Here is a 16,125-nt window from a genome sequence, read left to right as displayed (position 1 = left end):
CTTACAAAACGATAGGCGTAGAAAGACAAAAAAGCTTAGAAAAATCATTTTTCTTCTATTCATTTGTTTAAAAAAAAAATCAAATCACAGAAGATGAAATCCAGATCGATTTCGACATGGCAAGACAGTCACAGGAAATGGACCCTGATTCAATGTGCCGTATTCTCAATTACCAAACCACATTCGCTAAAACACACGAACAAAGTGCCCTAAATCTAACATTTAAAACCCACTACTGAACATTCAACGTAACAATACAGATCTCGCCTCGCTATCACATGCCTTCAACAAGCTCCTGGCACGAGCTAGAAACGTTTTATTTCAAACAGAACATGATCATGCGTGTGCTTAACATCACTTTTGAACAAACTGAACCGATGGACCATTCTTCAGCCCCAATTACACAGGCATTTTTGTGTGTGTGTGTGTGTGTTAGTGTGTCTGCGGGGGAATAAGATAAATTAGAATCGACACAGAATGCAGCTGGTTCAACGTTTTAAAAAAAAAGTTTTTTCTGGGACAATTTGTAAGTCTTTATAATGAGGTCTATCGGAATTTAATATCTAATTGTCTGCCGTAGTTTTATATTGCAGGGCTATGAATTCCCCCAGATTAAATCTGTGTGTAACTCATTCCCCAACACAGCACACTCACTCTGTGTAGTGTTGTGAATAGGTGTTTGTTGCTGCACACCCGTGTGTATGCAGCTTCAGATCCCAGGTAGTTAAACGTACCATAATCCCTTAGGAAACCGAATGATAACTTTATAATTAAGTTCCTTAGATTTAGCTCAGGGATACAACTGCCTGAAGCACCCCAATTGTAGTGGGGATTGTTTCAAAAATCGCTTTGGGATGTCCTCCCGACGTGAAAGGCGCTATTTAAATTTCCTGCAAATCAATTGTTGCAACTCCCCAGACAAAGCTGCATATTTTATTCCCCCCATCGACAAATGCGGATACAAAGTTTTGCCCACAAAATATACAGTCAACTCACTTTACAGTACATTCTGTGAAGCGCTTGAGACTGAGAAGTGTCTCAACAACGTGGATAAGGCGCTATATCAAATGCAAATATTATTATATTAAAACCTACCATCGGGGAAAATGAAATACGTGAAAGCATTTTTTAACTTGAGTAAACTAAAGTGTTAAGAATTTGCTTTGGACACCAAAATCTTCATTCAGTACCAGTGCGGAGCTGTGTATCTCATGCCTGTGTAAGTGGAGCTTTGCGATGTGTAGGGCAGTAAATGTTAGGAGGGAATCTGACCACTACCTCCTGTTGGACCAGTTAACAATAGGCCTGAGTAATTGTTCTCTCTTTTTTTTAAAAAAAAACAAAAAAGCACAAAAGAAAGATTTTTTTCTTTTTTTTTACAAAAAAACAAAGTCTTCGATGAATATATTACATTATGAGTTCACAAAAAATGTACACTAGTATATTCTTATTAAAATCTGCTGGTAAAGGAACAGTTTCGTATCTCACAGACACCCAGTGTTAACAGGACACGTCAACACCACAAGCACAGTATTGTGTCATTTGAATCCAGGCAAAGGCAATTTTGAAACCAAGTGATGGACTTTACACTGTATTTTCAAAAAAAAGTGTACATTTTTCCAGTCAAAAACCTCGAGTCCCCCTCAGTCACCATATTTTTTATAGAGTGCAACTTGCATGATACTGACGTAGAAATCAAAAGGTACTGCAACAAGTGTATAAAAGCTTGAGGTACAATTTGTACCAATTATTTTAATTTACGGCAACTTGAGGCACCATGTCCAAACAGGCAATTTTTAAAAAAAAAACACATCTCGTCACTTGTCAGCCCGCCTCAGCCTGGCTGGCGGGTAATAACAATTGACTTCAATGCCCTGAGGTTCAGGGTTGGGGGTGGGGGCACAAGGGAAACAATTCAGGGATTACTCTCTTGATCGCTGTACGTGGAAAGTGCATGTGTGTGTGTGGACGGTAGGAAGGCCTTGGCTTGCGATCTCCTCCCTGTCCGTGATCATGTGTCCAGCCGAGACTCACTGTTGAGGCTCGCACGGGGGTAAGGACCACTTGTGAAGAAGTCCAGCTGGTCTCCACGTTGGTGGAATTGAGCCAATGTTTTCAGGAGCAAAAAAGCTTGAGGAGGATTGTGGGGAAAAGAGGGTTAAATCCACTAATAATTTAGAAAGGGGAAGATGGGAGGGTGAGGAGGGAAGTGGGGGGAGAGAGACAGAATAGAAATGTTCGATGCAATTAAACTTTGCCAAAGTACTTTCAATAAGAACAGGTATCAAAACTAAAAGCGTTAAGTATTAGATGGGAGTCCCAAGTGACCTTGAAGAGTATTTAAGTCTCTCACCATTCAGGGAGAGGTGAAGGGCAGAGCTGGGAAGAACTGGGACCCACATGCCCTTAACCTCGCCATCAAGAGTTGGGCGTGTGAATAAATCCTGGAAACTACACAAGGAAAGTGACAAACATTTTTTTAAAAAAGTCTGAAAAATTTTGCGTCAACTATACTCCCAAAGGTGTGGGGATCCACAAGCCACAGCAATGATACCCTACAACAGAAATCAACTGCGGAATCTTTGACGTCCTCGAGTTCAGGTTTCCAGTTTGTCTTTGTGCGTAAGGAATTAAGTAACCCTCATTTACTTTATTAGGGATTGACCTTATTTCTTCGGGCTCCCCGGGCTTTCTTTCTGCCCCTATCACACACACTCAGTCACACACTCAACTGTCATACTCGCACACTGAGTCACACACACTGAGTCAGTCACACACACCCACTGAGGCACACAGACTCCCAGTCACACACACACACACTCACACTCTGGGCTCAAAGAATGGTCACAAGGGGTTCCTGTGGGACAGAGTGCCAGAGGGGAGAAAATTGGGTCTCCTGCCCAATCCAACATCACCCCCCCCCACCCCACCACCACAAAAAACCCTTACAGTTGGCAAGTTTAGCTCTCCACTCTCTCTCAATGTTATTCTAAATTGGCGGCAGAAGTAAAAAACATCAACAACTTTTGCTTTACTCTTTCCACGTTCGACCTTTTCCAATGCACTTACTTTCCAGGATGATGCTTTTTTTTTCCCCCCCTAAAATGTTCAGTTAGTTAGTCAGCTGTCGGTCGGCAAGTTGGTTTAACAGAACAGATCAAACTCTCGACCGCGAGAAACCAAACGTTTGAACTTTTCCGACAAGTTTCTTTTCCAGGATTTATTCCGCACCCCCTTGGTTGGCGCTGTCAACGATGGGAGACAAGACTCTCAAACGACATAAAAACATTTGGCCTTTATAAAGTCTGCTGCGGGGAAAGGAAAGAAAATAGCAACCTCCAACCAAACAGGAGACGTGAAACTATCCGTCAGATGAACAATCAGGACTCGTTTACAGAAACCCATATAGCTCTTATGCACTTAAATGCTTTGTTTTATATATATATATGTGTAAATAAAGTTATCAATGCCAATGGGGGCTAACAAAATGAGCTCCAGTCACTTCCGACGGTTATTCATGAAAACAGACGCACAATGTAAAGGCAGAACAACAAATTAAAACAGGCGGCTTCCTCCACGCACGCTTTTTGCCATCGACGGAAAGTGGTCAGACACGCTGAATTGAACGAGACATTAACCCGAGCTTCTGAGCGCTGCGGTAAACATGGCAGCATTTCTCGACCGTAATTAAAATAAGAACTTTCAATGAATTTGTGTAAAAAAATATATATTCGGTCGAGATTTGTTACTTGTCAATACGGTTCCAATTGCTCTTCCTGCTATTCCTGATGCCACACGTGTATATAATATATTGTATATCATATAAAAGCATTGGCAATGGTTTTCCAGCCGATATGGAATGGGTTGCTTTTCCGAGCTAATGAAGTCCACATTATAGAGTCAGAAAAATCTTGACATCCCAGAAATTCCTTCCCTCTCCCGCAAAATAGCAATAATAATAATTTGATCACTCAAGCCACGACTGTTTGTGTTCGCATTGGCTGCCGCGTTTCGCCCACAAAATACACAGTCGATTCACTTGACAGTATATTCTGTGAAGCGCTCTGAGACGTCTCGAAGACGCGATGAGGCGCTGTATCGAATGCAAGGATTATTACTATTCTTATTCTTACAATGGATTCAGTCACTCGGTTGGTGGAAAGGAACGAACGGGAAGCAGATTGAGGTGTGTGGCTTTGTAGGTGCTGCAAGCAAGTCAGGAATCATGAGAAACGATATGAAAGCTTATAAATCTGGACGTCACAAACGACAATTATCCTTTTTCTTTGAAAAAAAACATTTTTATAAACGTGAACATCTGAACCGTTTGCCATTGCTTGCTTATTACTCTTGCCCTGCAAGCAAATCCGCTCCTACATTCCTCAACGCTTAAAAATATCTTTCGAAAGTAAACTAAAAATATCGAAACAGTGCTCCCTGAATTACAGAACAACAACAGAAGAAGAAGAAAAAAAAAAAGGCCCAGTTACATGTTGTGATTTGCACACATAAGGGCACCTCGAATAAAATGAAATGTGATGAGTTTATTTTGAAAACGCCGCCACAACTAAAACATTTTTTTTAAAAAAAAAGGCCATGATGCAATGGAATAATCACGGTCGCGGGACTCAGCTCCGCACTCCGTCTGTCGTTCGCACATTCCCCGCATGACCTCAGCGCACACGAGAGAACCAGTGGCCGGATCTCGAGCAAACGATTAAGTCACGGCAGGTACCGAAAAGGCTGTTGGAAAGTCGCACCCTGCTGCATTCGCACTCTGTCGGGTTACGAACCCATCAGAAACCACGGAGCGAGCGCTGTGCAGTCACCCTTAGGTTTTACGGTGTTGCTAACGACCGCAGGGACTAACATTTACCCTGCCGTGGCCTCTCGTGTGTCCGGTTATGGCACCACCACCCGGCATCCAGAGGCAACACCTCGTGCTCTGCTTGCTTGGTTTGTTACCAGCAAAGCCAAGCCCGCTGAGTGGTATTTACACTCACCGCAGATAGTCAGCACTGCAAAGGGCAGCAGTCACCAAGACCCAGTTTACTTAAGACTCGGAGGGGAGGTGGAGGGGAGAGAGGGGAATTCACAAAATGGGAGGAAAAAAGGTAAAAGGGATTTATCTTGTCGTTTGGCAGCAGGTCGCAGCTGGTGTAACTTGAGCTGGAGCTCAAAGAGAGAGAGGAAAAGAAAATAAGTCGGTCAACTTCCAGTCGGTCACCAATGTAATGTCGATGGTGGTCACCGGCTCGTGTGAATACAGGTTAGTGAATCAACTCTAGCCAGCCTGGCACTGCAGAGGCTGAGAGAGACAGAGAGACAGAGAGAGAGAACACACAGCCGTGCCAGCAAACAACGGGGCCTCACGTAAACAAGTGGACGGAAATGGACGGCAAACCAAGGCACCTTTTTCTAGGAATTTTAAAAAAACATGAGCCAGACGGACACACACACACACACACACAGACAGACAGACACAGCTGACCTGATGAGATGCGGCAAACATGTAGAGGTGAGGACATAGGCAGGAATTTACTGCGACGGATTGTAGACTATTGGGGAACAAACTGTTTGAATCGATTCAGTAAAGGTCGGGGACTGCACAGGCTCCTGTCATCTGAGCGGGGGAACGGACGGACGGACGGCTAGACAACGTCACTCGACAATTCCTACAAGCCATTTTAATTGTCGAGTATGGAGTTAAACGCTACCATAAAATGCATGTGAACAGCTATATATGCTTCCGTAAACGAGCCCCAGGGTATTCTGTGACCCACAAGTGAACACAAAGCTGGTTATCAGCACCAACACGTCACTGTTGGCCAGGCTGTTTCAATGACTTCCAATAATGCTTTAAACGTCACACCTCCCTCCCCCTCTCCCTTTCTTAGGGGAAGGTCAGTTTTCTGTTCTTGTCTGTATTTCTGCTTGGCACCTGAGATTCCGTCTGCGTTCCTGTGACAAGCCCCACTTTGCTCTGCACGGTTCTTTGAGTGTAAAAGAGAATGTAGGCCTGCGTCTTGCACACTTCCTCCACACTGCACACGTTCAGTTTAGAGTCATTACAGTGGACCCAAAAACCTGAGAGAGAGAGAGAAAAAAAGGGAAGAGGAGAACGAGAGAAATTAAAAAAGTGTTGGTTTCTCTTCAGTGCTTTGTGACGTTTCCGTCAAGACATCGATTTCTTCAAAAAAAATCCAACTTATACATTCAAGCACAATCCAAATATGACTGTTTGTGGGACATCGCTGTGCGCAATTGGCTGCCGCGTTTCGCCCACAATATACACTTTGCAGTGTATCCCATGAAGCGCTTTGAGGCGTCTCAATGCCTTTTAAGGCGCCACATCGAATGCAAGGATTATTGTTATTAAACATTCCATTGATGCAGCTGTTGCTCGCACAAACTTTGAGAGACGGGTTAACGGAGAGGCCATTTTTAAGCTCGCCTCATTATTAAACATGGGGCCAAAGCACGATGTTGAACTGGGGGAAAGGGGATCGCTTTTGAATGGACTACATCCCTCCAGCCCTAACCCCGTTCCAGTCTGTCCACATCTACCTCCAGGGTCGTGGCACAACAACTGACCTCCTTCTGTGTTGTAGCAGTATGCGGTGTAGTGTCCTGAGCCGAATCCCTTTCCGTGATGCATCACCACAGCTGAGAGGTCGTAGATGAAACTCTCTTTGTCGAGAGCGGAGGAAGAGTCCCTGAAGCAGTAAGGCTCCATGTTTAATACCTGGTCGAAATTGACGTGCACCCCTATCTTCTCCCGATGGTTGCGTCCAGACCACCTAAAAACACAGTAGCTGCATCAAGAAGGAAATAAGGAACACGAGCACAATGCATCAATGCCCTGTAAAAAAATCCTTTCAAACTCTACACAAGAGAACAGCTTAAAGGCAGCGCTTTTTTAAAACCCCTCCAAACAAATGCGGCGCTCAGCGTTTCCCAAAATACGAGCGATTCCGATTGTAACGCACACGGGTTCAGCGCGGGGCTGTGTGACGATCCGGTTTAATCCTCGTGTTATACAAGAAACACATCTATCTGGCGCCGACTTCACTTCGCGAAGGAGAAGTCAAGCATCCTGTTTAGAAGCACGTTTCTTTATTAACCTGGGGGGAGGGGGGGCTGAGGTTTCGTAGATCCAAAGGCCCGACATGTGCCAGTTCATGAGTCTGCCTTGGTTTATATTTATATTTTAAGAAAAATTACATTTTGCCCACAATACCCAGTCCATTCACTTGTCAGTATAATCCGCGAAGAGCTTCCGAGACGCTACATCAAGTGCAAGGATTACTGTTATTACTGTGGGTGGCGTTTCCTATTGGGGACAGGTTCGGGAGAGGACACAAGCTGGAAAGTTCTGGATGGTCTGTGGCTTGTGTAGGGAGGAGCTGGAAAAATATACATGATGTCGTTGGTGTTGTGCTCCCGTGGAGCAATTAGCACCGACTTAAGTCTCAACAACGTGAGAAGGCGCTATATCAAATGCAACGATGATTATTTTGATTATTATTATTATTATTATTAGCACAGGTCCAATGGGCTGCAACGCGATTTCTCCAGACAAGACCATTCGTCAGGGGGGAAAAACGATTCAATGGATCGGCTTTGGGACGGACAAGGAGATGAGCAATGATCGCGACCGAGCTAAAATGTGACGGTGACATGACGTGGCGGCGGGCTCGATCGATCGATCGGTCGGAAAAGTCCCTTTGAAAACCGCAGCGAGTTCATCTTACCTGAATCGTTTAAGGTGCAGACGAAGGACCTGAGGTAGTCGGTATATCATTAGCTGTTTCTGAGCTTCAGTCAGGACAATAGGCTTCGGAGAGGATTTCCGCCGTTTACCTGATTTTTTTGGGGTGGGGGAAAGAAAGCAACTTTATTGGACGTTAGAAAGATCAGGAACTGGGTAAGGAAGCCTGGACCTGAGTCCAGGACAAGCCCAAACCCAATAGAACAAAGAATCAACTTCTGATCAATCGTAACCTTAAAGAGCACTGGGAACTTGCTGAGTGGAGAAAACGGGACCTCAACCTCTACAAACAGCCCAAGGGAAGAGCAGGTAAGGGAAATGCTTTTCACTCCGCGAGGAGGGAAAAAAAATAAAAAGCTCCAATCATTACACCAGAAGCAGGTTTCCCTTCAATATGTCAATGCAAAACTTTCTCATAATAATCCCTGCATTTGATACAGCGCCTTATCACCCCGCTGAGACGCCTCAAAGGGCTTCACAGAATATACTGTAAAGCGAATTGACTTTGTATTTGTGGTTGAAATTCTATTCTTCCACTGCAGCCACGGAGTTAATCTCCGGGCACCCTCCTACCCCTTCCCTGCAGCCCCTCCTGATCCCAAACCCCGGCTCGGATCCAAATCCTGGACTGCCCAGTGACTTGGGACATGAAAGGCGTTGTGTAAACGTAATTTGTTGTTGGCCTCACCCTGTCCAACGTTATCCCTTCATCCCACTGCAGGTGGTGACTCGGTGACTCATGTTGGGGAGGGGACGGGAAGGAAATCGTTCAAAGCCACCAGTTATCTATTATCTCACCAATGTTTGAGACCAGAGAGTGAGTTTTGTTATCTTGCATGAAATTACATCTGTTTCCTCACCGGTCTCTCCACCTGTGCCTTGTCTCTCTCCAGCGAGCTCGCACACTCCCACACACACACTCCCCCCCACACACACACACAAACTGGAACGACGAGATCAAAAGGATCCTCTTGATCCAAACTGATCTTGTGAACACAAGCGCACCCACTCACAAATCTTCCAGTAAAATCTAGAATTGTAGGTGACTTCTCACCTTTATTAATAATAATCCTTGCATTTGATATAGCGCCTCGTCATGTCTTCGAGATGTCTCCAAGCGCTTCACAACCAGCCAGAGGATGCTGAGAGTTAACTAAAGTGTTCCTAAGCTGTCGCCCTGGCTGAGATCAGATGATTCAGCACAGCACAGGGATAAAACATGGGTCTCTCGTTCCCTGTCTCTCTCTCTATGGCTCGGTGCAGACCGGTAACCAACCACCCCACTGAGACACCAGAGAGTAGTTGGCTTAACGGATCTTCAAACCGTTTGGAGAAAGGATGACAGATGCGCGGACGGAAGAAAAACAAACCTCCAGCTACGCCAGCGGGAACTGGAGAAGTGGTAACTCCCTTTAAAAAAAAAGGCCGGGTGACTTACTGTTGCACTGATCACAGGCGTAGATTCTCCCTTCCAAAGCCTCGGTTTCTGTAAACTTTGCCAGCATTTCGGTCAGAGTGCATTCTTTCTGCTGGGTGGCAGTGCCCTTCTGGAGACAGTGGTAACGCTCAGGAAATTCGAGCGAAAGATCCCAAAACGGTTCGACGGTGTTTGATTTGTAGTTGCATGTCAGACACGTGACCTGTCAAAAACGGACAAGACACAATACACGGTCAATTCAAACCTTCCAGACGGAGGTGGAAAGTTCTTTTCTTTGCGAGGTCAGGCTATCAAGGGTTACAGGATAGTTTGGGACGCGACATGTCAAGGATGTTCGAAGGCGAACGAGAGAGACCGTGGCTTTCTTTCGCCTGGCAAATTCTTATGTTCTTAACCGGAGTTGAAGTCCAGATCAGCCACGGTCTCATAGAATGGGGGAACATGCTGGAGTAGTTACGTTAGTGGCAGGAAATAATTTTGGAATTGAGTCGAGAGAGCAGGGGGGTAGGATGTCCGAAAGCCCGTCCACAAATACACAACAACAATAATAACACATGACATTTGGCTGGTGCCTTTCATGTTGGATAACGTCCCAGAGCGCTGAGGATCTGAGCGTAACTGTGCAGGCTGGATGCAGAGAAACAGCCATCATCGGCAAGGCCCAATCCTATCCTCTCAGAAAATCAGGAGCGGGCAGACTGACTGGCTGTCCTTTTCCATTACCCAAGTACATAGGCTGATTGTACCACCCTCTTTCATGTCAACAAGCAACAACCACCTTGTGTTTGTACGGTGCCCTTCAAGCGGGTGTAGAGACCCAGAGCGTTTCAATGTCGCTGTTGAGATCAGCTAATTCAGGAACGCCATAAAGTCTAGGAATTTCCTGATCCAGATTCTTTTAAAATCCGTACCACACATGTTCCAGTCACTAACAGGTCCACTCGTTAGCTCGGCCCCCACCCTCCCATTTTAAAGGCACTCAAAACACCTGCCATGTGGCTGCTCCACACACAGGCGCTTGGAAGTACCGAATGTGGTGGAGAGCACGTCTGAACATCAATGTTGTTCTCGGGTTGACCACCAGATGTTGCATAAGAGCTGCCCAAACAATGAACTTGTTCATTCGTCTGTCCGTGAGCATACTGTATATCCTCTTACACTTCCTCTCTGCTACTGCCTTTGAACTCAGCACCTCCCACTGAACGTTCAGGTGAGGACAGAAACTCTCCCTCAATCCATACAGCAAGGAAACGGTTCCCCATCGCTCCAAGGCACAGCTGAGTGTACATCAAGTAACGATTAATTCATATAGTAATATTCCTTGCTATTTGTTATAGTGCTTTTCACGTCTTTGAGACGTCTCAAAGCGCTTCGCAGAATATACAATTGGGTTCCTACCTACTGTTAGGTAAACAGAGGCGTGTGGATAAGGAAACTCGCTCAAGGTTTCGTTGTGCCCGGGAATCGAACCCAGGTCTCTCGCTTGGGAGGGAACGCTCTAATCACTGAGCAACAGAACTCAAACAGGACATCAAACAATGATCAGATTTCTCGGATCACATTCCCGGCCAAGTTAAGACAGGATATATGAATGCGGTAGTTTCTAAGAGCGAAATAATAATATTAATAATAATCCTTGCTTTTGATACAGCGCCTGATCACATGGTAGAGACGTCTCAAAGCGCTTCACAGGACATACTGTAAAGTGATTTGACTGAATAATTTTTGGGTGAAAACTCCAACTGATGCCTTAGCAACGCAAGTCCGAGCAGCCGTCATAAACCGGACCCAAGCGAGGAAGAGATTTGCCGACGACATTCACGTCAGTCTCTATCCTGAGAGAAATGAATTGTTAGGGACTAAACAGCAGCGATCTCTGGAACCCGAGTGCTCGCCGCACAGAAAGTGCCCTCCACTGCTGCCGAGCAATCAAACACTCGCCCCGCAAACCTGGTGACGCCACTTCAAACAGAATTAGCTCTGCAGTACCTGGGAGCTGCCACTTGCACACCCCGTGAAGTGGCGGGGGGTAGATTTCACAACAGGAAACCGTTCGCGTGCATCTCGGGAGGAGGATCTGCACAGCCCGGAGAGCGATGTGAAACAGCCGGCCGGCCAGCCAGCCAGCCGACCGGAGCAGCGACAACACACGGCAAACCCAACCAAGCCGGAAGGTACACAGGCAGCCTTCGCATCTCTTCCAAGCGCTACCTGACAAGCAGCAGCTGCAGGGCTGTGAGGTAGGTGGACTCCCGTAGCGTAACGGTTACAGCACTCGCCTCGCGAGCGAGAGGACCTGGGTTTGATTCCCGGGTCAGGGCGAAACGTTAAGGCACGTTTACACTCCTCTGTTGACCCGGAGGTCAGTAGGAATCTGGCTGTTAAGTTGATCGGTTTTCCGAGGGCACCAATGCCTTCAAAAAGTAATAATAAGTTGCTCACTCAATCCACGACTGCGCGAGGGACACTGCTGTGCGTAATTGTCTGCTGCGTTTCACCCACAAAATATATCTCCGGGGGGAGAGGCCCCCGCTTAAAGTCTCGCTTGCAGGACGGCACCCTTGACACTGCAGTGCTTTTTGCGGTACAGTACTGCACTAGTCGGGTACGTGTCGACAAGAGACAATGAGCTGAAGTTCTGAAAATAGACGTTGAACGCACGACCATCTGACCCAGAGGCGAGAGTGCCATCAACTGAGCCAATCACATCAGAGGAACCTCGCACTGCTGCTTCTGAGCTTTATCCTTTAAAACTATCGTCTTAAAAGTCACGACGACGACGACACGTGCTTAAATGGCGCCCTTCATTCGGGGAGAGGAGTAATACGCGGCGGTTTGAGCCCACGCTCATTGCATTGATGTCATTTGTAATTTTAAACAGCAATTAAAGAAAACGTAAGGTGCAGTTGCTTTAACTTTTTAGGCGCACTTTCCGTTTGCATGATAGTAACAGATCATGTGTATCTTTTGAGCGGGGAGAGAGGTGGGGGGAGCGGGGAAGAGATGTGGCGGGAGCGGGGGAGGGATGTGGGGGGAGCGGGGGAGAGAGGTGGGGGGAGCGGGGGAGAGAGGTGAAGGGTTAGGTTTTGGAACACAAATCATAGCCCAGCTGTGTCACTGACGACTGCTGAACGGCTTAACTAGTCACTTTGTTTGTGGGACAGAAAACCACAGAGCTCGCTCACGCCTCCCCATCACAGTCCTCTCTACCTTTGTATAAAAAGGCCACCACATCCCTTCCCCTCGTTCCCCCCCCTCACCCACCCAAACTCCCTTCAATGATCAGCCTCTGTTCCGATGAGACGGTGAATAGGGGCAGTGGGCTGTGACCCGATGTCATTCAAAGGTCCTTCTACACAATGTTCCCATTTCCAAGCTGGCTCTACGACCAGAACAATGACGCGAGAGTCAAGAGAAACGCTACCGAGAGATGTGCAGGAAACCTCCAAGTGACAACTCAGATTAACCACTTCCATTAAAACTTTGGGTTTTACTGAGCAAACCATTAAAACATTAACCCGTCTCCACCTCAACGAGAGTCCAGATTCTTGTTAAAATACAAAATACGCTTTAAATACCTTGCTAAGACCCACTGCCCTGGTCTACCCCCCATGTCTTTCACAGCAATGAGCGCAAAATAAATACGCCCCCACTCTCCCCCCCCAAGTGGCACAGCGGTTCACACGGCGATTCAAATCGCTTATCCATTCCCACTACAGTAAAAAAAAATACTGTGTTTGATGTCGCGCCTTATCACGTCTTCGCGACGTCTCAAAGCGCTGCACAGGATACATACCGTAACGCGAATGAATTTTATATTTGTGGGCGCAAGAGGGCAGCCAATCGCGCTGTCCCACAAACAGCTGTGGATTAAGTGATCCCCTTTTATTGAAAAAGGATCATTAACCAAGGGAAGCGATCCGCCAATCGACTAACCACCGGGTTAGTTCCTGCTTACTGCTCGGCAGACCGAGGCGTGTGGGCGTGTGCGCGCGGAGTAAGGAAACTTGCCCAACGTTTCACCGTGCCCAGGAATCGAACCCGGGTCCTCTCGCTCGCGGAGGCGAGTGCCCTAACCGCTGGGACTGCCGGAATTAAAATAAGCCGGCGTTTTGCGATTACCTGACTGAGCAGCTGTCCGTGAAAGATGGTGTTCACCACCTTGAGAACCTGCTTGGTGAGCTTCCTCTGGGAAAACGGGATGAGGATCCGATGCTTGGTGCCCTCCGACTCCAGCTCCTGCTGCACCTTGTCCAGTAGCTCGCAGAGAAATTCCTGAGCGTCCTGCTGGCCGTAACCCCGGAAGGCGGGGATCAGGCTCCACACGGAGTGCAACATGGCAAACGGAGACACAAGCGCCCACTTCCCGGACCACATGACCCGGAAGAGGGTGTGAAGTTCGTGGCAGAGGGAGATGTGCTTCGAGCTCGGCTCCTTGGGCTGGATGAGTTCCAAGTTCCTGGCCATGGAGGCGCCCCCATTCAGGCCAGCGGCCATACTGCACCGCCCCAAAGAAGCGCCCACACTGTCGCTCTTCCCCGTGAGATAAGCCGCGGGCCCGATCCCCAGCGTCAACCTGTTGGACAGCCGGGTCTTGCCGTTGGCGGTCCTCGCCAGCAGCTCCTCGGTCTCGCAGAGATCGAGGGTGAGGAAACATTCCCGGAACTTCTGCAGGTGGCTGAGCACCTGCAGGATGGAGTTCATGTAGCAGGTATTCCCGAGGTTCCTCAGCCCAGTCACGCCCGGGGTTACCGCCGGTTTGCGCCTGGCGCTGTGAAAGCGTTTCATTTTGTTCCTGGGTCGTTTTGAGGTAGGGGGAGATTGTAGCACCTTCTTGCCACTGACCTTTCTGCACTTCCTTGGGGCGAATTCCTCCTTCCGGATCTGGAACAGGAGCCGGGCGCTCTTCCTGGGCGGAGTGTTAGCCAGTTCCTCCATGAACCTGCGCTTGAGTTCCTGCCGGCGTTTCCTGGCTTCCTCCCTCCTCCTCTCCAGCTCCTCCTCCAGCCGCTTCTCCTCCAGCCTCCGCTTGCCGCTGGCGGTTTGGTGGAACCAGACCCGCATGGCCTTCGCGAGGAGAGACTGGCGCCTGTGCCACAGAGCGGTGAACATCTGCTCTGTGCTGTGCTGGGGCTGTCCTCTTCTGCTCTTCTGAAACAAAGGAGATTCCCCACAGGCCATCGAGCGCATCGCCCTGCCGTTGCAGGCGGTCGGGCTGTACTTTTGGTTCTTTATCGCGCTCAGCGTGCTCCTCAGCAGTTTCAGGTCCCCCGTGGCGTTGTCGTTCAGCACGTAGTCGTCACAGAGGTAACAGAAGACATAGAGTTCGTTGACTTCCATGGCCAATGGATGCCTGGTGTCCTCGAAGTGTTTTAGTGCGTGCTCTGCTATGTAGCGTCCACAAGCCACGTGTGAGCACTTCAGACAGGCCCACACTGACTCGGTAGTGTTGCAGTCCACGCAATGCCACTTCTGGGGATTCAATATGGAGTGGTTCTGGGCAAGTCGCAGGCGCCCAACATGCTTACACCTATCCATGGCTCTCGAAAGCTCTCAGAAATATTCCGGTTGTAGTATCCTCGACCACTTGCTGCACTGCTTTAACCTGCGGGAAAACGGGAATGGAGAGCGAGGGGAGGGGGGAAGAAAATTAACCTTCTGAACAAAACGTGCAGTTTCAATTGAAAAAAAAATAGTCTAGGTTGCAACAGAAATGGGGCCTTTACCCCCCCCCCTACCCACCCCAGTCCCAGTGTCAACCCTGACATCACTGAAGCTAGGCCACGCGCTTAGTTTCTGGCTGGCGGAGACATTCGGCTGTGGATTCGGAGGAGCTATTGTGGCTTCCTCTTCGACCGTGCCTTCGGTCACCCTCCTTCACCCCTGCCCTCCACCCTCCCCGATAACGACCCCCAGCTCGGGTCCGAAACACCGATTGTCCAGCGCCTTGGGACGTCCTCCCGACGTGAAATCCCCTATACAAATATGATTTTGTTGTTGTTATGTGATAAAATAAATATACGGAGCAAAACAACAAAATACCGTTTAACACCTTCTTAAACCTCAAGGTGTAATCCGTTAACAGGGAAAAGCTGCCGTATTGCAACTCTATGCTAAAAGGTTGAAACGCAAAAAGTCCCAGTGACTGTGCTGTGTTTATTATACAGTAAGAAGCACGGCATAGTCACTTTACAGTGTATTTTTACAGTGTATTTTTTGCCCATAAAATATCCGGTCAATGTACTTGACAGTATATCCTTTGAAGCGCTTTGAGACGTCTCGAAGACGTGATCGGGCGCTATAACAAATGCAAAGGCTATTATCACTATAGTAATTCGGAGCAGCATCAATGAATAGAAGGCTGAAACTCAGGTTTCTTATTTCAGCCTCTTGGGACGTCCTCCCGACGTGAAAGGTGCTCTAGAAATGTAATGCTGGTGTCGAGTAAAGTAATGGAAAAGGCCTGGCTGAGTAATAAGACAGAAAGTGGCAGCATTTGCTTACTTTGACATTCTCAAATCTTCTTCCAACAACAGACAGGTCGAGGTGTGGGAAAATACCATCTCAGTGAACAATGGTCAGAGCTCTGCATCCCCATGATAGACGTCACTGGGAACCTTCAGGATTCCATGTCACAGACACGCAAACCCCACAACTCTGAAAAATTGAACCACAAGGCACCTTTTTAGTACAAAGCACCGCTTTACATTGCATTGCACCCAGCCCCTCTCCCTCAAGCTAAAGACATCTATCACGTTCAGAGTCCAAAGTGTTCAATTCATTGAATGACAGGCTGAGATGATTAAAGCAAACAAAGTCCCTTGTATCACAGCAAAGCAGGGGCTGTACTATTTAAAACAGTGCTTTTGGGCGACAGCTAACTCGCATTTCCGTCGCTAGAAATCTCCTCGACACG

General features: G+C 47.6%; 1 protein-coding gene across 4 annotated transcripts in view; it reads right to left on the bottom strand.

The window, feature by feature from the left end:
• Nucleotides 1–4,097: 4,097 nt before the first annotated feature.
• usp49 (ubiquitin specific peptidase 49) overlaps nucleotides 4,098–16,125 on the bottom strand; it is a 32,997-nt gene continuing 20,969 nt past the window's right edge. For 3 of the 4 annotated variants that reach the window (XM_042342107.1, XM_007899509.2, XM_007899508.2), the window contains exons 2-7: nucleotides 15,714–15,866; nucleotides 13,332–14,814; nucleotides 9,210–9,411; nucleotides 7,755–7,863; nucleotides 6,595–6,815; nucleotides 4,098–6,087 (exon numbers count right to left, since the gene is read on the bottom strand). In XM_042342107.1, coding sequence (XP_042198041.1) covers nucleotides 5,894–6,087; nucleotides 6,595–6,815; nucleotides 7,755–7,863; nucleotides 9,210–9,411; nucleotides 13,332–14,747 — 2,142 coding nt within the window. In that variant the 5' untranslated portion in view covers nucleotides 14,748–14,814; nucleotides 15,714–15,866 and the 3' untranslated portion in view covers nucleotides 4,098–5,893. The remainder of the gene's footprint in view (nucleotides 6,088–6,594; nucleotides 6,816–7,754; nucleotides 7,864–9,209; nucleotides 9,412–13,331; nucleotides 14,815–15,713; nucleotides 15,867–16,125) is intronic. The other variant, XM_042342108.1, reaches the window with a different exon arrangement.

This window comes from Callorhinchus milii, unplaced genomic scaffold, assembly GCF_018977255.1.
Source record: "Callorhinchus milii isolate IMCB2004 unplaced genomic scaffold, IMCB_Cmil_1.0 Scaffold19, whole genome shotgun sequence".
Classification (NCBI taxonomy): Eukaryota; Metazoa; Chordata; class Chondrichthyes; order Chimaeriformes; family Callorhinchidae; genus Callorhinchus; species Callorhinchus milii.
Note: the sequence above shows the minus strand (reverse complement) of the source record. Positions and strands in the feature narration are given on the sequence as shown.